Source organism: Thunnus albacares, chromosome 1 (assembly GCF_914725855.1).
Source record: "Thunnus albacares chromosome 1, fThuAlb1.1, whole genome shotgun sequence".
NCBI classification, from domain to species: Eukaryota; Metazoa; Chordata; class Actinopteri; order Scombriformes; family Scombridae; genus Thunnus; species Thunnus albacares.
The window spans coordinates 20408773-20431965 of NC_058106.1; the positions used below are offsets into that span (position 1 = coordinate 20408773).

Genomic DNA, 23193 nt, shown 5'->3' on the forward strand with positions numbered 1-23193 from the left:
GGCTATCTGATGATGATTTAGTTTCTTAGGGCAACGGCCAATATTTTGGGGCCTTCCTCTTCTGTGCGCCAGGTGTAGTTTACAGTCTGATTAGCAACTTGAGAAGGTCCGTTTGACATTTCGCTAATTTCTATAAACAGATATATGCATATGATAGCAGATACATTTTTAAAAAAAAGCTACATCGTTGTCAGATTATAGCCGATAGGTTCCGAGATTGCATTTCAGTCAATGCAACCTGCATGCAACCAAACCCTGCTCAAACATGATTGGTCAATACTACTCGGACCCAAGATGTATGTTAATACCAGGTGTTAACTGGTGTACTTAGAGCTTCCCACTTGTGATTGGATCACCCAAGATGTAGAGAGAGAGGAGGAGTCTGTTATGATAGCAAGGCTGTGTGCTTGTTCTGTCCGTCCTCCACCAACAAAAACTCTCACCACAGGTTTATAAGAAATTTATTGTCCTTAGCAGATAAGGATGGCATCATTAAGACAGCTTTATTCATATCGGTATTTTGAAATTGATCACATAATTTCTGAGGCATATTTCTCCTCACTGTTATAAACAGAAGATGTTATAGAGAACGTTACAGAAGGTATTTCACCTGCGTAGCCAAGGTCCCTCGTCTAAATTATGCCTCTACACATAAACTGCAGAAAAAGCCACAGATTAAGAGACATGTTTCCCTCAGCAGACAGGATTTATATATTTTTTTCTATACTTTATATATATTTTTATAGAATTGATGTCAGGACAGCTTCATTTACAGATTTAATTCATCACACTTTAGATTTTTGTGTGTGCTGAATCCAGACATCTCAACAGCACAAATGCTGTTGTTACACCTCTAATCTAAAATTCTTCAGGGTCACCCTACTTTTAGGACATTCAAGGATACAAAAGCCACCATATGGCCTATAATAATAATAATTTGAAAAAAGAAAAATAACTTAATCTAATTTTAGTTTTAATGGGCCCGCATTCTGCAAGACCAGTAGTAAGTTTCATCACAAACTTGAAAGCTCGATTGGAATAAGTCAAGTAAATGCTTTAAGCTTTATTAACATAACTTAAATATTTATATATTAATAAAAATGTATCAAATGACAATGTGTGATGTCTAGAAATGTGAGATCTGTCACTTGTAGTGATGAACTTACAGAGAATTATCACCCAACTCTGCAGCTCTCCTCAGCTTTACGGAGCTTTATAGTGAGTTTCAGCTCAGTCCAGCTGCAACTTTACTGTTTTGGTTCACTCTCAGCTCTCTCAGTAGTATTATTTTTGTAGGTTTTTTCAACAAAAAACCCTCTAAAAACCCACTGTACACTACCTGCAGTGCTCAGCACCAAATGGCAAACAGACACAGTTATCGACTAGCTGGTGAACATAGTGGAGCATTTAGCAGCTAAAGAACCAGATATTTTTGTCAGGGGTTGGTAGAGACCAAGAAAGGAGAGTAATTATTGGACTTACATTCACCAAATGGCCAGAAACATGACTCCAAATAAATGAATGTTGCTCCATAACTGCTGGCAATCAATGGTTTACTAACAAGTGCAGAATCAACTTAAACGATAATGATATGTTACTGTTGTGTTCACAACTTGTTTCCGCTGCCCCCAAGTGGCCAAAAAAAATCGGTTCTTGTAAATTTTATATTGCATTGGGAGCGGAGTTGGGAGCAGTGACGAAGACTGAGCAACACTGAAAGAAAATTACACGTCTTCCTGTAGTGTAGCATGTTTCACCTAAAACTTTGTTAAGCCTCTTACACATAGTTCCTGGTGAATTACTGGGATAACCTTTCAGGCACTGCAAGTGATTTTCACTTTACACACATGCAGCTACATTCAGGATAATTACACTCACCAGTTCACTCTTTTGCTTTGGAATAGATTCGAGTTGCAACGGTTGGTCGATAAATCGATTATCAGTCGACAGGGAATTAATTGGCAACTATTTTGATAATCGAATAATTTCCCCTTTTTCTGTTTTGCAAACATGCCAAACATTTGCTGGTTGCAACTTCTCAAATGTGAAGAATTGACACTTTTCTATACCATACATGATTTTAAACTGTATAACTTATTTATTTTGCTTTGTTGATCAAACAAACATGATATTTGAAGACGTTACCATGGGCTCTAAGAAACAGGCATTTTCACTTTCAAGATTAATCCATTAATTGAGAAAATCAGCAAAATCAGCAGATTAATCAATAATGAAAATAATCATCAGTTGCAGCTCTAGAGACAGATCCAAACAGGCGTGTCTCCCCTGGTTTCCTGCAGTGAAATTCTAATATTCTGTCTAGTCTCCATTATTAGAAACAGGTCTCAGTACAGTGAAATAAAATTCAACAGCACCACAAACCACGGCCTCCAAAATGAACAAAAAGCTTCATCAACACCCCTCAACAAAAAAATATAACCTTGATGAAGGTAGACTGCATTGATTTTAACGTGAGTGTATGTTTACCAGCTAGTTGCCAACTTTGTCTGCCTGCAGTTTGTTGCTGGGCTGGTTGCTCACAGTTGGATTATTTCTGATAAAGAAATCTATCTTTATCTTCAATGTGCATCTATAAACCCCAAACATCATTTGATTCATTGTTAATAAAAAGGAATATTGGTTATTGGAGCTTTAAAAATACTGTGTGAGAAGAGCATGTGTCAGCTCTCTGTTGTAGAAATTAATCCATGTTTGTCACAGAATACATTAGAGCAGCAATGGTTCCCCCAATTCATTAGACATATGTAACCTTATAGCCAGTGCATTTGTGTTTGTGTGTGTTTTTCTTTTGCCTCTTGTGTCTCTGAGTAATCTTATTGTGCTGACTGTCTGTGCAAGGGGAAGAGAGGGGACCCTTGAGCCCTGGTAGGAGATGGTAATCAGACGAGATGACAGCCAGTGGCCCAGAGAGCAAACACTGACTATTGTTACATTCAGTGTGTAAACGCCCTCAGTTGGGCGACAATATGTCACACTGGAGTTGTCACATTACCAAAAATTTGAACCTTGGATGAGCTTTTAGGAACACAAGTAGTAGTTAACAGTAGTAGATAAATTAATAACAAAAGTATCACAGTTATGAAGGGAATGACAACACAGATAAATGAGTGACACAAATTATATATTTTTTTATTCCATGAAGCCACTGAAGAAGAGGAAATGAATCTTCTGCGTGCTAGCAGCAAAACATGTTTTTGCCAAGATGACTCTGCTCACTGAAGCATGATTTCTGGTTAGAGAAATGACACTGACTTTCTGTTTAAGTATATCATTAGATTTTCCATGATGCAAGTTTCTGACTAAGAATGTATCAGCATCATGGAAGTTTAAAATTAATTTGCAAAAAAATATGTAACTGCAGTGGCCGCAAAATCTGTAATTGATCATATGTCATGGGATTTGTTTTAATTTCTCAGATAGGTGCCTCAAAACCATTTTCTTTTTTTTTATTGAACTGCAGTATAACTGCCATATAAGAAATACTGTACCACTATTGAGCCTAGTGAAGTGAAGTGAACTTTACCTAAACTTTGTAAATCAGAGAACTGCTTTACACATTTTGATCTGTGATTACAGGCTTGTTTTTTGTCTGTGCAGGATCCACTTCTGCTTTCAGGAGTCGTGTTGTTTCATTCACGCACAGCACAGTTTACTTTTTGCATGTCTAACTGTTCTGCATGGAGACATCATGTCATTTGTTCAATTTCAAGGTTAAAATATACTTAATTTTGAAAAGTTTTGTTTGCTGCCTCCTATGTTATTATTTTTCTGAGCATACACGCATTTTCTTTAAATCAGATATTTTTTATTTGAAGTTGAAAATGAACAAATGGTATTACATTTTACTGAGACAGATGGAATTACAACAGGGACAATCAATAACTTGGAGAATGTTGATGCTTTACCAGCTCTGCAATTATGTTTTGTTTTGTGGGGACTTTGGCTGTTACTGCAACACAATATTGTTTCAAACAGCAAGAACAATTGAGGCATCACATATTTTCACTGACTATATCATATAAATTAGATTTTAAAGATCAGATATTATGTTTTTCAACATATGCCAGATGGTCTGGCTTTGCAGTTTGTCTGCAGTTATTGATTTTATTTGTTTATCTGTTTGACTTTTGAAACATAGAGGTTTTCTTCCATTTGAAAATGAGTTTTATCAAGTTTCAGTGCTCAGCTGTTTGGAAGTAGCTCCGCATACATCAATGCCAAATCATGAAGTTGCAGTTGCTTTTTGGCACATGAAGCATATGAAGGAATGATTATTTTTGTTCATGATTATGTAAAGCAAAAGAAAAGTAGTTTTTGTGTCATGAAGTTTAACCTTTTGAAGGGATTAGTTAGTCACTTTTCTCATTAATTTCCAAATGTTATGAAAATAGTTAATAGAGTTAAATGGCATTTTTATCTTGCTAGATGACTTTTGGAGAGATGATTTGGAGTTATTTGGACAATTAGATATCTGAGTCAGATGCAGCTAATAATTATTTTTATTATTAATGAATCTGCTGATGATTTTCTCAATTCATTGTCTTGTCAATAAAATGTCAGAAAATAGTGAAAAATGCCTTTTATAATTTTCCAGAGCCCAAGGTGACATCTTAAAATTCCTTATTTTATCTGTCCAAAAGTCCAAAATCCAAAGATATTCAGTTTACTATCAAATATGACGATAAAAGCAACAAATCCTCACATTTGAGAAACTGGAAATAGTTAATGTTTGGTAAATTTGCTTGAAAAATTACTGAAACAATTAATAGATTATGGGTAGTTGCCAACTAAGTGTCTTTCGATAGACTAATCAATTAATTGTCTAAATGTTTCAGGCCTTTTTTATATCAGGCCTTAGATATAATGTAAGTCTTATTTATCTGTAGTAATGCCAACATTTATGCATGCTCTGATGAGAGCAAGTCAGGATTTCTGTTATACTGACTGTGTTTGTGACACATACATAAGTTTCCAATACAGTTCCAATACTGCTTGATTAGCTTTACTTTGGGTAAAGTTATGTGCTTAGCTGCTGGGGGTTTATCCAAAGCCTGATATATCTGATGTATCTATATATACTTCGCTATGCTCCTCTGTTGTTGTCCAAAAACTAAAGAAAACATGTCAGTGATTCACACCGTTGCACTTGGTGACTTGTTCCTTCTCCCCAAAGGAAATGGTTGCTGTAGTTTGTTTAGAAACAGCTTCCTATGTTTTTAATCATTTTTGGACAATAACGGAGGTCTACGGAACAAAGGAATATGATATATCCGACTTGGATAAACACACAATACTCGTAAGTAGGATGAGTTCATTGTTGGTTTGGCTCTGCACATGATTAAGAAAAATACATAAAATTGCCAGCCTGTTTCTTTAAAAACATTGAACATTGGAAAAAAAGAGGATTTTCCTCTTCCTTGCTTGTTAAAGGAAGTTCTGGGAAACACGTCTTTGTTTTAAGTGTATTCCACTTTGGAAAGTACAGTAAAGTAACACAGGAAAGCAGCAGTAACAGAAGACTGTTATGCATCTTTGTCTATGGTTTTAAACAGAAGACTGAAGAATACTGTTAAATGCAACCACATGGACTCTATAAAAACTTCAGTGACCAGTGTTGTTATTGTTATTGTAATTCAGTCATTCACTTCCACTGTATTTATATGTGTGTGTGTGTTTATGAATGTCTGTGTGTGGGGGTGTGTGTGTTTGTGTGTGTGTGTGTGTGTGTGTGTGTGTGTGTGTGTGTTTGTGAGCGGGGGAGAGTGAATCTAGGCATAATATGTACATTGGACTGTGTGAGTAATCTTGACTTGCTGACTGAGTTGTGCATCTCTTCCTCTGACAGGTATGGATGAGCGGACCAACCAAGCGTCTTGGGCCGCAGGTGGCGAGTCCAGTCCTTCCTATGAGTCCTCCCGGGTAAGATGACCCACACCTTAGTGCCTCTGAATGGCCTTTCTGCTCCACAGCACATCATTTAATACTCATTACATCAAAGTGGTACATTCACCAGGTTTTAGTCTCACCTTATCCTGAGTACGACCTGCAGTAGACAAACTGTATTTCTCTCTGACAGGACGAGTTGGTTAATATTCTGATGGGTGGTGGAATTGATTTTTTTTTAAAAATCAATTGATTACTTGTCTAACCAGATATGTTATGCAGTAGTCAGGGAAAACCAATTACTGGAATCTGATTTTATGGTGGAATTGAGCTGCTTTTTAGTAACAGAGGTCTGTTAAAATATTGCAGCTCAAATTTTATATAAATGCTGAACACTATGAATGAATTTTTACCATAAGAGTATTTTATTTTACCCATTGGGAGATCTCTGGTGAGAAAGAAAATGTTTTCCCTGGAAGAGTTTTTTTGTCAGTGTGGTTAGTATGAGACCAGTTGTTGTACCACTGGGGCAATAACTTTGCCCTCAATCATTATGATTTAAAACAGTAACTCTGTGTCATAATGAGGGTGACTAATAGAAAAACCAAAAGCTAATTTAGAGATAAACTCCCCCCAAAACCCCAAAATTCCTCTCAGCTCTGTTCAGTTTCAAAACATCAACAGTGAGTATAGAGGAAAGTTTGGGAGTCAGGGGTGCTGTAGGGTGATATTTGTGAAAAAGTGGGAGACATTGTTCCTCCTTCTGTCCTAAAAGCAATGAACCAACTTATTAACAGCCGTGTTTTCAAAGGTACTTAAAAATGTTGTATTCTGGCAGACAGCTGGGGAACAAGACAGCGACACTGACACATGAATTGAATAAAAATTGTTTTCTACAGCACCAAATACTTTATTGTCCATAACTGATGAAGCTGGTTTGGACTTTTTGTCTTGCACGTTTGTTGTAGCAACTGATCAATTGGTTCAATAACTTCAAATTGTCTTATGATTTTTTGTTCATGATCAAAGATCTACACAAAAGAATGATAATTTGATACTGAAAATTGTCTGTTGTCCCCTCGAAGCATTGACATTGTCTTACAAATTCATTAAATGTGGCATTTTTTAAAATATATAATAAATCAATTTTAGTTTATTGCTTTTTCCATTGGGAACTTTTATTGATTTAATTCAATCTATTAAATTAATCACCAACTATTTTGATAATCGATTGACTATTTGCAGTCATTGTTTAAGAAAAAAAAAAAAAAGTCAATATTTTCTGGTTTCTTTAGTCCTCTATGACAGTAAACTGAACATCTTTTGGTTGTGGACTGTTGGTCGGGACTTTGGGAAACAGTGTGAAGATTTGACACTTTTCTATGTTATACATGATTGTAAACTGAATAACTTTGGTTATTTATTTTGTTTTCAAACAAAACAAGATATTTGAAGATGTTACCATGGTCTCTTAGAAATAAAAACAGGCATTTTCACAATTTTCTGACATTTTAAAGACAAACAGATCACAATAAATCTGTAACAGATAACAGATTAATCTATAATGAAAATAATGGTAAGTTGTAGCCCTAGTGCAATGCTTTTGTATTATGATAATATAGAAGAAACTAAGCATGTTAAGTTGCATGTTTAAACTGTATCTCTGTTGTTTGATTTAAGTGAGAACACCTCACTGTTTGTGTGAGGAAGTGTGAAGAGCTTTCTCTCTGTTTGTTTGTCCCTCACACATTGGTTGTTCTAGATGCCCTGTATGAATTTCATTTAATGTCAATCTCCTGTCACTTTCTATTAGAATTCAGTTAAATGTCAGAGCCACTCGGGCTGCGTTACCTTGTTTATTTCTCTGTGCCCTTCCCGAATGAACATCTACAGGCTATGGTAACATAGGCAGCTTGATTTGAATTATAAGACAGAGACGCTTGAGATATCTTTGCTCCAGGTGCATATAAATGAGTGTTTCTGACATTGCAAGGCACAGCATCAGCCAGCAGACAGCTGTTTACACCTCCATAAGACGTGCATGCGAACACTCATGTGCTGCACTCTCCACATTCACACACACAGCTGCATACACACTTTATATTGATACAGACTTGATTTATACAGCCAATAAAGCATTATGCTCTATATATTCTGGTTTAAGAAAGGAAGAGGTGTTTCTTACCAACCCCAGTGGTCTACTGTTGAAATGATTTAGTTTTTTTCTTGGAAAATGCATTTATTAGGCTCTATTTTATAACTCCCACCACAGTTATGACAGAATCAAGAACAGATAGATCAAGAATATATTAACTGCTAATAACCGGATCGCCCCAGGGGTGCGTCCGCTCGCCTCTTTTATTTGTCTTGTACACTAATGAGTGCCAAATCCAATATGTGAGGCACCTTAATATCATTAAGCCAGCGGACGACTCTGTCATCATGTCTCTTCTCAGTGGTGATGACCCTGATCATGGCCCTGTAGTGGTGGAATTAACGGACTGGTGCAAGTCGTCTTTCTTGGACATCAATGTGTCGAAAAACCATGAAGATGTCAATAGATTTTAGAAATAATTCTACGGTCGTTAACAATCAGGCTGTGGAGTTTGTGCAGAAGTACAAACATCTTGGTGCTATAATTGACAACAGGCTGACCTTCGAGCCTCATGTGGATGCTGTGTGTGGAAAAGTCCATCAGCGCATGTACTTTTGTTGTAAGCTTTGAAGTTTTAATGTTGACAATACCTTCATGAAAATGTTTTATTCCTGTTTTATTAAATCAGTCCTCACATTCTCTTTTGTCAGCTTGTATGGGTTACTTACCCTCAAAAATAGAAACAGATTGCAGGGTATCATCAAAGTATGTAGTAAAATTACAGGTATGACCTTGAATGACCTTCCTCATCTGTACAAGGTTAGGACTTTGAAGGCTGATCGTAGCCCCCCCCTGTCCAAGGAGTTCAAATTGCTTCCATCTAGCTGCAGATACAATCTGCCAAGATGCACCAAGGACCAGGACATAAAAACTCATTTGTCCCTGCTGCCATTGGCCTTTTAAATAACTCAATGTGATTTTTATATTGTTCTTATTGTCTATTTATTGTTGTTGTTGTCTGACGGTTATGTGGTTACTGCTAGCTGTACAACAAATTGGCCCTCGGGGATAATAAAGATATCCTTGATCCTAATGTGTAAAGTTGAAAATGCAGCTAACTTGTGTCTGCTGTAGACAAGATGTTGAGAGTGTTTCAGCCAATGCTGTAACAGATTGTGTTGTTGAAAAAGAAAGGATATTTTAAAAAGCATGATTAGTGGACAAAAAATTATACCAAAATGGTATATTTGGTAGTGGTGACTATGTACTGGTGGTAGATAAAAAATGAAGAACATATAGGATATACAGAACAACGCAGCTCTGCAACAAACGTCCTTTTATGAGATTCAATCCCAACTGACCCCATGTTAGAAACATGTTAAATGATTTATAACCTTTACAACTGATCTATAAGTTTAGTTGTTTAGTAACAACTAAATTCAAAAATGTTTCTCAAAGCTCAAGGCCTCTGACAACAATAAGTGTTGTATAGCAGCACATTTTCTCTTGGTTTGTTTGAAATCAGTGTTAATTTTGTCAAAGAAATTTGAATGATAAATATTCGTTGGCGACCTTTCATTGCATGACTAAATTGTAACAATGTAAATGAAAAAATGTTGACAACAAAAATTACAGCAAAATCTCTGTTCATTATGCCCTGATGACGAAAAGACGAGACGAAATAGCCGGCTCTGTTCGGGCGGACAACCTATATCATAGTAACCATCTCAAAGCATTGGCTGCTAACCAGTCATTTATCTCCCCCACCGTAGATTCACTTTGGCAGCTCTCCGCCAACATAGAACCAACACTTGCAACACACACACACGCACACGCACACACTCCAGCATATAACCGACACTTGCGTTTAAACCAACTACAATTTTCAATAAGCGACTAAGACTAAAACTAAATTTTAAATTCTTGTCTAAATTAACACTGTTTCAATTACATCTTTTTTCTAAACCACTTATCCTGTTTGGGGTCATGGGGGGGCTGGAGCTTATGCACACGTTGGGCAAGAGGTCAAATTCACACTTTAAAGTCACGATTTCACCCCGGTACGTCTTAAATTGGCCAATTAAAATTAAAGCTTTAATTGTATGTGTCTTCATGTTTGCAGAGATGTCCCTGACATCTGATGAGCATTCAAGACCTTGTCATTTTCCACTTTTCCTTCATTTTGAAATGCACCCATAACAGCAATGTAGTACAAACTGATGTATTATTTCTAGGTGGAAAACATTGCCCATACAAATAAATTGTTTAATTACTAGTTTTATTCAGTTCATTCATTAAATTAGACTCCAATAATGGATTATAAAAAGAGGGCCATTTTCTAAGATTTCTAAAATTATGCTCCATTCCCAATATCTGTCTTCCACTGATCTCTCAGAAGAAATCCTCAGTGCTTTGTCTTTCAGTCTGTTACAAAGGGAATTCAGTCTTGTCCCGGAGCTTGTTTGAGCTGGTGAGCTACGAGTATGTGATCAGTCGACTGTGAACAGTCCCGAGCCCTGCCGTGCTGACCTTGGCTCCCAGCCAGCCGCTGTATCCTGGGCAGCTGTGGCTGTAGGCTGGCGGTCTGACAGTCAGGGCTGTGCCCACCGCCACCGCACAACAACCCCCACTTCCCCAGTGCCTTGCCCCGACTTGATACTCGACCCCACACGCATCCATCATGACCATATCATTGCTTCCCAAGCTGCCACATGCAGCCACACATTCACCTGGGATGCAGCATAGAGTGTGGAAAAGATGACTTCTTAAACACTGCGGCGAGTGATTGGGGGACAAGGCGTGAGCTCCGGCCTGCCCGCTGCTACAATGATCTGACAGTTATTTAGCCAGTAGTGCTAACGTAGCCCCGTGGCAGCAATGACAGCATGTGTTAGTGTCTTGGATTGATGTAGGCCACCAGTGTTTGGGAATAAATCTGTGATTGATGATCTAACGGTCCCAGAAGAGCAAACACCGTGTGGTTGTATTGACACACACACACACACACACACACAGGATTGACCATTATCCCCCTACCCCTTTTTGTCCTTCCCTTCTCTACCAGGCTAGCCTTTTCCTGCTTCACAGTGGAAATCATAACAATCGAAGAACTGCTAGTGAATGATCAAATTGTTCATCATCAGCAAGTGCTTTCTTTTATTTAGTTATGTTTGTTGTTTGAAGCATTTTCATTGTTTTAGGACAGAAGAGAGTCTGTGTGTTAGTGTTAGGGCCTTTTCATACCTGAAAGTCTGAGCCAAGGTTCATGTTTTTGTCACATTTGATCTGGTTAGTGTTTTGGTTTCATGTTGCAATTATGTGAATGCATGAATGCAAAGAACTTAACATGACAAACCTACGTCCTGTCGTCATCATCTACGTGGGATGCGTCTCCCTATACTTGACATTGATTGGTTTATAGATGAGCGTGCGTCTGAAGCTGGCATGTTGTCATGGCGGGTAGTCTTCTATCACTGTTTGAATTAATGGAGAAAAATGAAAGAACAGATTCATTTTGTTGCCACTATAAAAATATTATTATGGCATTACTTTATGTTCAGGTGGCATTGCTCTCATCCTCTCCAAAAATACCTGGAAAGTGTTGCATTTTTATGAGATTTTTCCAGTTGACTTTTTATAACGTCGTCATATTTAATTTAAAAACTTAGTCTCCTCCTCTCCCTGTGTGCTACTGCGGTTAATTTTTTCTTTTTCCGGTTCTGACAATAGCTTGCCGGCACTTCCTGTAATTGATCCAAAAGTCCGAACCATCCAAAACATGTTTTCACACTAGAAACAAACTGAACCATGGTTCAGTTTGGTCCGGACCAAGACCACCTCCTTTCATCACACAAAGGTTCGGCTGTTTGGTCCAGACCATGGTCTGGGGGAGGTTTTGGTCCTGATCCAACTGAAAAGTCCAAGTCCACCAAAGGAGGTAGGTGTGAAAGGGCCCTTGGTTTGCTTGAGCCTCTCACGAGGCTGTTGTTGTTATTGAGTCTGTTCATGGTGTGATTAACAGTGTGTGCGGCCTGGCAGGAGCACAATAGGGAATCTCTGAGGATTCCCTCGACACAGCGCAACACTCCACTGCCTTTGAAATTACTCCATCACCATCCACTCACAAAAATAGATGGATAATAAGATTTACTTTTTTTTTTTACTGTATGTTGAATGCAAAGGGTATGAGTTGGTGAAAATAGCTCTATAGAAATGCAAGCCCACTGCTGCTCAGTCCCTCTGCTGTGAGTTAATGTAGTTTGGGGAGATGTATTTGACTGGAGCACAGGAGGATTTTCACAGGGCTTGGGATTAGCACTGTAACGGAGTATCTTTTATTACATGGGACCCCGAGTTTTCAAAAACCATACTGTGACCGATATTTAGACCTAAGCCCCTGAAGCTGATAACTGTCATGAAAAGGCACTGTTAAGCTGCAGGAGAAAAAGGCAATTTTTTAAAGCTGCAGGTACCTGGGAATGATGTAGGATTGCATCTCTCTGTTTCTTCTTCTTCTATTAAACAACACCTTCTCCTGAAGTGCGAGCATGAAATGTTATATAAACCTGTTATCATATAAAGTAGTAGAATCAAAAAGAAAACTCTAAAATACACATAAATAAATAAATATATGGGGTTTAGATGTTGTTTACAGTGAATGTTCGTTTCCTCATGTAACCCTATTTGGAAAAATTGAAATATACATATATATACTGTAATTTTTTTGATTAATTTGATTTGATTAATTTTTTATACTGTAAAGTTTTTTCTTATCAGTTAAAAAGCCAAGACAAGGTCACAAATATTTATACTTCTTACCCTTTTGTTGTAATTCTTCCTTACTTCATTCAACCTGTATTTATAGAGTGGTCCAATGAGAGCAGAAGCACAAACTTTTTCATTGGCGCACTGACACACATGTTAAAATGTTACAAGCAATAATAAACATTAAGCCAACGATAACATAGGTATACAGTAGTAAATGATAAAAACTGGAGGAATTCAGCAGTAAATTTTAATGCAACAATAACTTGATCTGTTCAGATCTGAATGTAGCAGATACAAGTATAGTCAATGGTGGACTCGAATAAAACTTTAAAATCAGCTTGATCAGTTGATCCAGTTTCAAATCCTGTTTCCGTCTGTCCCATCTGAGTGGAACAAAACATTTAAAGGCCTTTTTACCAAGTTCATATTGTTGTATGTAACACGTTAGGAAGTCTTGCTGCAGCTAGCAGTCAGTTTAAATAGGTACATTGACATGGCGTGGGGCATTTTGTGTTTTAGTTAAGAATATGTTCAAATTTTTTCAAGTCTGTCTTAAAACAATAGTTAGATGCCCAAATGATGTTTTCCTTGCTGCAATCATTCCATCTTTTGATACTGACCATTAGAGGATCCTTCATAATGCACATACAATGTAATTGATGGGGGACACAGTCCTCCTTCTGTGAAAAAAATATTTAATAGTTTTTTGAAGATAATATGAGGCTCTAGCTGTCCAAACAAGTCAAATAAAGTCAATGTTTTTCAAAGTTAGTCATTTAAGTGACAAATTCTTTCTTTTTGTTACTGTTCTCCCACAGGAAAACACTGTCCGTCGACACACAAAGAGTGATTTTTTTTTACTAAAAAGACTGTAACTGTGAAAGATATCCACTCGATTTGGCTAACTGCTGAAGGTTTATCTTCAGATAAACCTTTAAGCACATTTTTGCGCAAAACAAGGGCTGTAGATTTTGTCCCCCATCACCTACATTGTAAATGCGTTTAGAGGGGACGGTTTATTTGCATAACCGACCAACGTATGCCATAGCACTCAATTTGTGAAGTTGCCCAATAACGTGCTTAATATTCTGATCTCTTCCCCCAGGGTTTCGCAGACAGCCCTCATTACGGCGATCATTTGAGTGACAGTCGATTAGTGTCCCATGAAGGATTGTCCCCAACACCTTTTATGAACTCGAACATAATGGGTAAGTAAGTGATTCTCTTCAACTCACTTCATACATGCCCTTTGGTCGTGGAAAGACATCCTGTAAAAAAAAAAATGCCTGATTGGGGTTGAGGAACATCAGGCATCTGGAGGTAGCAGTACTGAAAGGCTTGCTAGGCCACAGGCCTATTTTTTTTTCCATCTCCTGCTGTCTTTATTTCCTCCTTTAATCCCCCTCCCTTTTCTCTATCTCCCTCTTCCTCCTCCTGTGATGACCCTCCCCCAGGCTAGAAGTCACGCCATCAGTATAGCTTTCCGTCATAAGAAGCTGTCTCCTAACCGTCACAACCACCCTCAGCAACTTACATTGGCAGCAGGGTGGTGGTTTAAACAGACAGTTGAATCAAAGACCATCTCGCAGAATCAAACGTTTAGATAGTTTGTTGACGATTATTGAATGTTGTAGATGACATTTTTTGGGTTAGTCAAATCTAGAGCTACAACGATTAACCAATTAGTTGATCAACAGAAAATTAATCGTCACCTATTTTGATTCATTGTTTTGAATAATTTTTTAAAGAAAAATACAAAAATTCTCTGGTTCCAGCCTCTTAAATGTGAATATTTACTGGTTTCTTTTGTCTTCTATGATAGTAAACTGAATATCTTTGGATTATGGACTGTTTACTGAGACAAAGCAAGAAATTTAAGGATGCCACAGAAACCGTGATCAACTTTTTTTTTTTACCATTTTCAGAAATTTCATAGACCAAACGAGTAATCAAGAAAATAATCGATAGATTAATCTATAATGAAAATAATTGTCAGTTGCAGCTCTAGTTGAATCATTGCTCCTTTGATTGGACCGTTTGGTTTTCTGGTGCATGTTTGGAAAATCCAAGAAGCTTTTTTATTAAAGATAAAAATTAAACAATAATAATCACTGAGAAATTCCCCCCTTTAAACACATAGTGTATTATTGACTTATGACATGTTCTCCCATTATAACAATGAAAAGCTGTGTTATCCTGCACTTTGGCCTGGCATTGTCATGATATGTAACCACTCGACAGTTTTATGGCTAACTACATCTCAGCTCATTATGTAATGGCCCTGGAGACTGGTTTCCAAGCAAAGTGATTAGTTCACAAATGGTTGCTGCTGAATTGAAACAAAATGTTATCTTTCCTTGTAATTGATCACATGACTGTTTCACACACACACAATGTGTCTCTCTCCCTTTTCGACTGCATCTGTAATTATGTGCACAAGCTGCAGAATATGGATGTGATCTGCTGGAGTGATATGTCAGATTTAGACAGCATGATTGCAAACTTGGAATTGCCTATGCTTATCTCGGGCTGGGAATGCAACATGAGTATGGTCTTATTAAATTGTTTTTTTCACAGTAATATCTGGGATTTACATGGACTTATGGAGTTTTTAGTACCCTCATTAAATCATGTCTGCAGGTTTATTTCTTATCAATAAACAAGGTAGAACAACCATGCAGGGAAATATACAGTTATGCTCATAGGTAGGACTTTTTTTTGCTAACAATTTCTCCTGTAGTAGTGATAGTAACAGTTAAATTCAGTCAGTTAGTTTCCTAAACTGCTGATTGGGCTGTTTAAAGTCAAGCACCATCTCACTATTTTCTTGTTGTTGGTTCCTGAACTTCTGAGTTGGCCAAATAATCCGTCTTTTGTCAGGTGAATGAAATTCTGAGGTGAGATGTCGGGTAAACGGTTAGCCTAAGGCAACGTTGAGACTGGTTCACACTGTGTTGGACAATAAAACGTAAAAGTAGATTACTGTGTAACGTGAATGCTGTAATTGTTTACTTCATAGTCATCGCCAAGGAGGATAAAATGATTTTTGGCTTTTGGAAAAAGAAAAACAAGATAGAGGGTAAAATTAAAGAGAACATTCTCTAAATGTGTAAAAAACTTTATCTCACTGGCGTTCTCCACTACTCAGTTGGACAGAACGCTACTGATTAGGTCTGTCTAAAGCAAACTGTGTCAGTCAAACTGCGTCGCAAAAACTTTGTGTTATAATCGGCTACAAGATGGTCAACAACAAAGTAAAGGTAGCCAACTGTCAGCTCGCTGTGTCAGCGCCCTCAGCAGCTCTTGATGTTTCCTGCCTCTGATTGAGTGTATTGTTCCTAATGGGAAGTGCCCAATTCATAATCTTAATGACGTACTTTCCATGTTTACATGGATATGTTTATCACAGTAGATCTAAAACCTGCTTTGTATAAAAAAAATGCAGCACTGATTAGAAATTTCCCCTTGGAAAAAAAAAAGACTAAAATCTTTTCTTTTGCTGCTGGAAGTTGGGAGGTATTTCCATCTAAAATGTCTCTCCTGTTCATCAAATAATCCTTCATCATTAACTCTGCAGGCAGTAATACGACTACTTGCATCACAATCTGATTTATTTTCTTTTAAGGTTCTCTAGAGTTTGAAGACAATGGACAAAGTCAGTCTGGATTAAAAAAATGCCAAGAAGTTAAATAGATTCTTAAAAATTAAATTTGAAAAATAAACTACTCCATGTTGAAACCAGTGTTCATCCTACTGCAACACTGTGGAGTACGCAGCTGCTGCCTTGAGCATGTGTCCACCAAATGTCTAAATAGTAACGCAGATCAAAGAAACCAAAGACAACCAGTAACTAATTTTATATTATATTGTGTTATTGCTTTGTGTATTATGATTTGCATATGTTTGTCTGCATGTGCTCAGAAGATGGTACTTGTGCAATATGAGTTGACATGGACAGATTTATATCTTATACAAGGAAAAAACAACTTTATGACCACTTTTATGAAATGTAATTGTCTCATTCACACACATTTATAATCTCTACTTCAGGATGAAGTCGTCATTTCACCTCTTCCTCACAACCTCAGAAATGTAAACGTATTCACTCCTGTATAAACGTCTTTCATAATGAATCTACTGTAAACACACTGGACCTCTGTACTGCTAAAACATTCTTGTGAGAGCCACTCCTCAACAACTGGAATGACACACATAACTATACCCGATTATAAAAACACTGGACAGTATGGATACTCTGTGTAGTTTCGTGCTAATGCACAACTAATTCTATGTGATTTGAGGTGCAGTCTATTCTAGTATGCATTAATAAATATGAATAGCATGACTGTGACCAGTAATCCCTTTTAGGCTGCGGGACAATGAAAAACATTAATCATGTCAGTTTGTATGTAGCTATAGTATAAATATTTAACTGTTGAGATACATTTTGATTAGAAAAGGCCAGCTATTGGTTCTGGGGATTTCAAGGAGTGAGTTATTTGGCGTTTATAAACAAAGATTATAGATTAGATTATACAGTCACAGTGGATATTAGATGGTTGGAGAGGGGGGCTTTGTTCTGTTATATTTATATATTTGGTAAATTATACTCCATGGGAATTAAATATTGGATTGTTAGTAGTCAGTTTTTTTACACATAACTTGTCAGTTATAACAACTGAATAGTAAGCTGATTCACAGGATTTTGTTATGTAAACCTAAGCCACATTTTCTTTGCTCAGTAACACAAACCATACCTCTAATAATTGATTTCAAAACCGAGATAGAGTCAACTGTTTCCACTGAACTTACGCTACGGTCTCACAAGGAAAGTGTGTGTGTGGGTTTGATGCTGAAGAATGGGGGTCTGGATGAATGCCGGAGAGCCACTGACTGCTTAACGATGACACTGTTCTCCCCAGGGGGGCGGCTCCCATGTTAGTGCAGACAATGGATCAGCTGGTCTGGGCCTCACGTGCATTTAAGCCCCGCCCTCTTGTGCTTCAATCCTCTTACTAACCTGCACGTCATTCACTGCATGCTGCCTGACAGGTGGCAGCCACATTGTTCGTGCTCATAGCACTATAGACAAACTTTTTTCAGTCCGAGCCATGTGAGTCCCTCTGACTCAACTCAACTCGTCACATGCTGCCCAAGAGGCCGCAGTCGGACAGTCCACTGACATATCATTCAAAGAGATTAGCAGTTGTACAGTTTTAGTTTCCTGTGGCTGAACTTGTCTCACCTCAAGTATTGATTGTCACAGAGATGTACTGCACATCTGCTTAACATTGAATTACATTGGATGGAAAAATGTGGCTGTGTGATGAATGCACCTCTCAGCATAAGATATATTTTCATACCCTGGCGTATATAAGTGTGTCTGCTCCCATTTAGTTACAAAAACACTACTTGCTACTTGTGCAGTGACACTCATCCAGCCATACATTCTTCACCCCACTCTTCCCTCTGAACACTTAAAAAGCACTTTATTACAAAGGATTACATGTACATGTGCAAAACATATAGGTTTTAGGTTTTTATTGATATTTTAGACTGATGTCTGGGCTTAATTTCACTATTCGGTAACTCAAATTGTCATTTTATTGTTCCTAATGACATGACGTTCACTAATGACTTGAAACCATGATTGGATTGGACTCCATCACAAAAAATAAATGTATTATCCTTTAACCTTTCTGGGTTATTTTTTAAAAATGCACATACTTGTTATTCCTGAGTGTCTCATGCTCATCTGCAGCTGATGAGTTCAGTGGATGAAATTCCTGCTCTGTATGTAGACACGCTTGACTTGAAGTCTTCTGTAGGTCTTGTAGTGGAGGGTTGGCTCTCATTCGGTTGCCCTAATTGTTTAGCCACAGGGATAGCCAACAGTTCATAGCCCTGACAAGGAATGGTTAGATCTAATTACCTGCTGAGATTTTTTCTTGTGGTGTCAGCTAAATGAGGGGAAGTCAGTGGGGGAGGTTGATTTCAAGCAATCTGGGCAATTACCACAGGCGTTGAGCTACAACTGAAAGAGCTGCACTCTGCTCCCTCAATTCACGTGAATTTGTGATTGGACGTGTGTGTGTGTGTGTGTGTGTGTGTGTGTGTGTGTGTGTGTGTGTACACTACTTAATGTTTGCTTTTTATCATTATTTACTTAATGGACTGATCTTGTTTTCCACTGAGTGTAAAAATCCTTTTGATTCTCAGGCCTGACCTCAGATAACACTATAAAGCTCTTGTGCTAATTTGCCAGGCAGAGTTGATGAAGCTAGTCACAGCGGTCATTGGTCACAGATTGTGGCCCTTCATGGGAATAAAGAAAAGTGGGGGAAATGCCTCACAGAGATATAATCAAGATAAGATATTATAGGAAACACCTGACCATTATTGTTTCATTTATTATTATTTTTAAGTCTGAAATTATTTGTTAATGTGTATATGTTTCAAGTCAAAGTTTGATCAAGGGCATGCCCTCTGTGTAGTAATCTATCCTACATTGGACAACTAAAAATTGATTCATACTTGTACATTAAGGAGTCACACTGTACCTATGCTATGTGCGTAGAGTCCAGGGGTACACTGTAGCTGACGTGTGCCTCCTCAAAAATGGAGCTTCACATCAGGGCTGCAGTTGTGAGATCTGTTATTGGCTGTTAAAGTTTCTGATGTCATTGGAGATTGTTGAGAGTGAAGACAGACTCACATCTTGCAAAGCCATTACACTGCAGACTCTCCGTTCACCATGATCGCTACATTGTATGAATGAAAGAATGTAAACACAGGGATTTCACGGCGGTAGTTTCCGATCCAGTAATGAGACATGGGGATATAACGTTATAAATTACCTGGAAGTAAAGCCAGTTCTGTAAGGATGTGTGTTACCCACAATCGCTCTGTATCCAAAGTAAATGAAAGAATGTAAACATAGATAATGTGGGGGATATAATTAAAGCGTGATACACCCTGATCATGTACGTGATGTCAACAGGTGATTTCCGATGTTTAACTGTAAATCAATATCTGTGCTATAGGCAGCAGTGGGTCCCCCCCCCCACCACCACCATGCGTCGTCTACCAATCCAGCTTTACCTGCAAGGTGTGTCATGGTTGTGGGCTACGACATTGTCAAGATGCATTTTGTCTCTACAACATTGTCACGTGGTCACTCACACACAGACAAATACTAACATACATTTTCCTCACAAAGCACTGGACCAAGAGCTCAAGCCTTCGTCTCCTGTCTGCTTCATGCATCGTTATGTCTGTGATTATTGTGATGAAATATGACTGCTTATACATTACTCAGTACCTCTCTATACCATTTTTTATTTTTAATTTGTTTAAAAAATACAAGCATCTAACTTTTCCCTTTAGATTTTTATTGAAACATAGTTAGGTTTAGGTTTTTACTGTGTAACTGTGTTGATGACCAGCCATGTGCTGGAAAGAACATGCGTGAGGTCACAACTGCTGAATTGTAATTTCATACTCACGTTTCTTTGGTGTGCTTCATTCATATTACACGTACAGCTTTGGCTTTGCATAGAAACTAATCAGCTTAATGCTGTCATCAACACACGTAACCAGCCTCATGCATCCTGTTCCCACATGTGACCTTAATGTGACTACCTGTGTGTGATTGTCTGTAGATTTTGTCTGACAGACTTGTGTACATCATCGCCAGCATCCTCCCACTGCAGGCAGCAGCTGAATTTGAATGTGCAGGTGTCTGTCACTCATGGCCGACAGTGGAAACTATCCCTGTATTTAATCCTTTTTAAGATTCCATGTTAAATAAACATAAAGTAATGAAAGACTACTTTCTGTTATTTACATATAAATGCTGTATTGTCTCAGTTCCTATTAATCAGGTGAAATTTTCCACTGTGGTTACTTCTTCTTTCCTCTTGTGAAGTTGTTTCACTGACATTTTAAAAGTACATAAACTGTGTCATGGTGCCATGTTGCATTGGAGAGTGTTTTGCACTAGAAAATATATTTTTTTCATTTGTAGTTGGTCTTGAACACTTTTTATGAAGTATCAAATCCCACGTCACACTGGCATCCCGAGTGTGTTTTTACTGGGGCAGGTGTCATGTGCTAATGCTGCGTCCCATGGGAGACCCTCCTCAGACTGGGGCTGTGATTGTGGCCAGGTGCTGTTCAGGTGTGCACTCAGTTTCCACTGCAGTGTGGGTCACAGGTGCTGCCAATGCTGCTCCCTCTCCCCACTCTGTCAGTCACACTCGTACATACAGTACACACACACACACACACACATACTGTACACATTCACATGTACTCAGTGCAAGCTTTCACAGTCAGCGCTGAAGACGGTTGAAATCATGTTAAACTTTTTTTTTTTACAGGAATCACTTTATCAGAAATGATAACTGCAAAATATATATATCTACTGTTTTATGACAAGAACAGAGAGCAGAACAGGGAAGATGAGATGTGGTGCAGTACAGTTTATCGGATGTAGCCGGTCATTATGCAGAGCTGCAGGGTGTGCTTATCTATTACTGCGGTCAGTGGAGCATGAAGAGCTGAAGACGAGCTGAAAGGACGCAAATCCCTTTTCTCCATCCCCATGCCGCCCACATCTCCCCACCCCAGCCGTCCCCGCCCCCCGTGCTTCTCTCAGCCCATCTTGGCCCTGCCCGGCCCCTGCCTTGCCTTCCTTAGGCCCTGGCCCCCAGCATGCGGCTGGTGAGGCTGCCCAGCTGCATTGGATCAGCTGTAGTCTCAGTAGGCCTGAAGGGCTGTCTCTCTAAAGAGGAAAGAAGAGCTGGGGTATGACCAAGGTATGATGACATAACGAGGCTCGAGGAAGCAGCTGCAGGGTTCAGAGCTCCTCAATTGTATTTTTAATCAGTGCAAAGGTGTGATGTAGTGCGTTTGAGTCACTTCACTGTATTTTATATGAGATAATGCTTGTTATGTATGTTGAAGTGGCAAGGCCACTTTGTTTGGTAAATGAGCTAAGGATACTTATGCACATGTGTCAGCAGATGTTTGCACAACAAAAAGAGTCAATTTTCGTCTTTAAACTTTAAACTTTTTCTTGGAAATCCAGATTCTGTCACTAAGATCCATTGTGCTTGTTGGCCTTCTTGTATATCCCACATCTCTGTCTTCCTTTCTCTCTCCTCCCCTTCCCCCATTCTCTCGTTTCTCTCGCCTCACGCTGCCTGCAGCTGATGCCAAGAAGAATGTTAGAGATTATTCAATACAAGTGCAAAGCTAAAAGGGAAATGATTCATTCAGAAGAATTACTGTTATTGGAACAATTAAAGTCTGCTGACTTCAGTATTTGGTGTTGCCATTGCCAACAGCATTGAATATCTTATCATTGTGTAGCGTCGATATACATCAAAACAAGCCAATGACCATTGAGTCTTTTTATCTAGTGGCCGTGATCTTCAATGCAGAAACCTTTTATTTATTGTAACTGAGCCAGATCGAGAACTGTATAAAGTACACAAACCTTGTTCTGTATGCAACTCAGTGTTAAATTGGATGGCTGGACACATTTTCCAGATATAAGCTCCACATATAGCAGACATGTTTGACTGATGGCATACAGATACAGTGTTGGCATTGATTTTTTTAAATTTTTTTTTTTACTTCTTTTTATATTTACAAATGTTGTCTTGAGAACATTAAAGCTAAGCTACAGTTGTTTCTAAATGAGACCAACTTGAAAAAATAGCTCACTACCCATAATCTAACCTGACACTTGGGCATTCATAGTCTTTGTCCTTCTAAATAAAATATTTTGTTGTTTTTTTTGCAGCTGAAAGAACAGTGTGATGCAGAAAATTATTATTTGAGAAATCACACTACCCACCAACCCAAAGTACTGAAATGGAAGACATATATGAAAACAAACAAAAGAAAGCTTCTCTGGGATACTGTTATTTAATTAGATTTTAACCAGTTTACAAAGAGAGACATTGGTGTATCAGCAGTCTTTTACTTATTAAGTGAAAGTTACTGGGGTTGAGTTGAAGTGAAATGGCTCCCAGGTATAAATTGGAGATGTGAGATGGTTGTGTTGAACCTAAACTTAGTGTATGCATTAAGAATGTAGGGGTGTGCTCGCTCTGCTTGGGGGCTCACATTTCTTAGACCCTCCTTCATTTCTTTTTCTTTAAACACAGTAACTTTACCACTACAAAATGGAGAATGCATGAAATTGCCAATTCCCGCACACACTTATCACCCCTGCATTGATTTATTAAAAAGTGTCAACGTTTGGGTCACAAGGACCTTTCTCAAGACATCTGTCCTTGTGACCGAAATGTTGACACTTTTTAATAAATCAATACAGAGGTGAAAAGTGTGTGCAAGAATCGACTTTTTTTCTTTGGAATTGGATCTTTGGGGGGGAATTGATTCCCTGCACCACA

At 38.2% G+C, this 23193-nt stretch overlaps 1 protein-coding gene across 6 annotated transcripts in view; it reads left to right on the forward strand.

The window, feature by feature from the left end:
• The window catches only part of tcf12 (transcription factor 12), an 88360-nt gene that overhangs the window by 8346 nt on the left and 56821 nt on the right, over positions 1–23193 (forward strand). For all 6 annotated transcript variants that reach the window (XM_044348730.1, XM_044348722.1, XM_044348707.1 and 3 more), the window contains exons 4-5: positions 5867–5940; positions 13872–13974. In XM_044348730.1, the coding sequence (XP_044204665.1) occupies positions 5867–5940; positions 13872–13974 (177 nt within the window). The remainder of the gene's footprint in view (positions 1–5866; positions 5941–13871; positions 13975–23193) is intronic.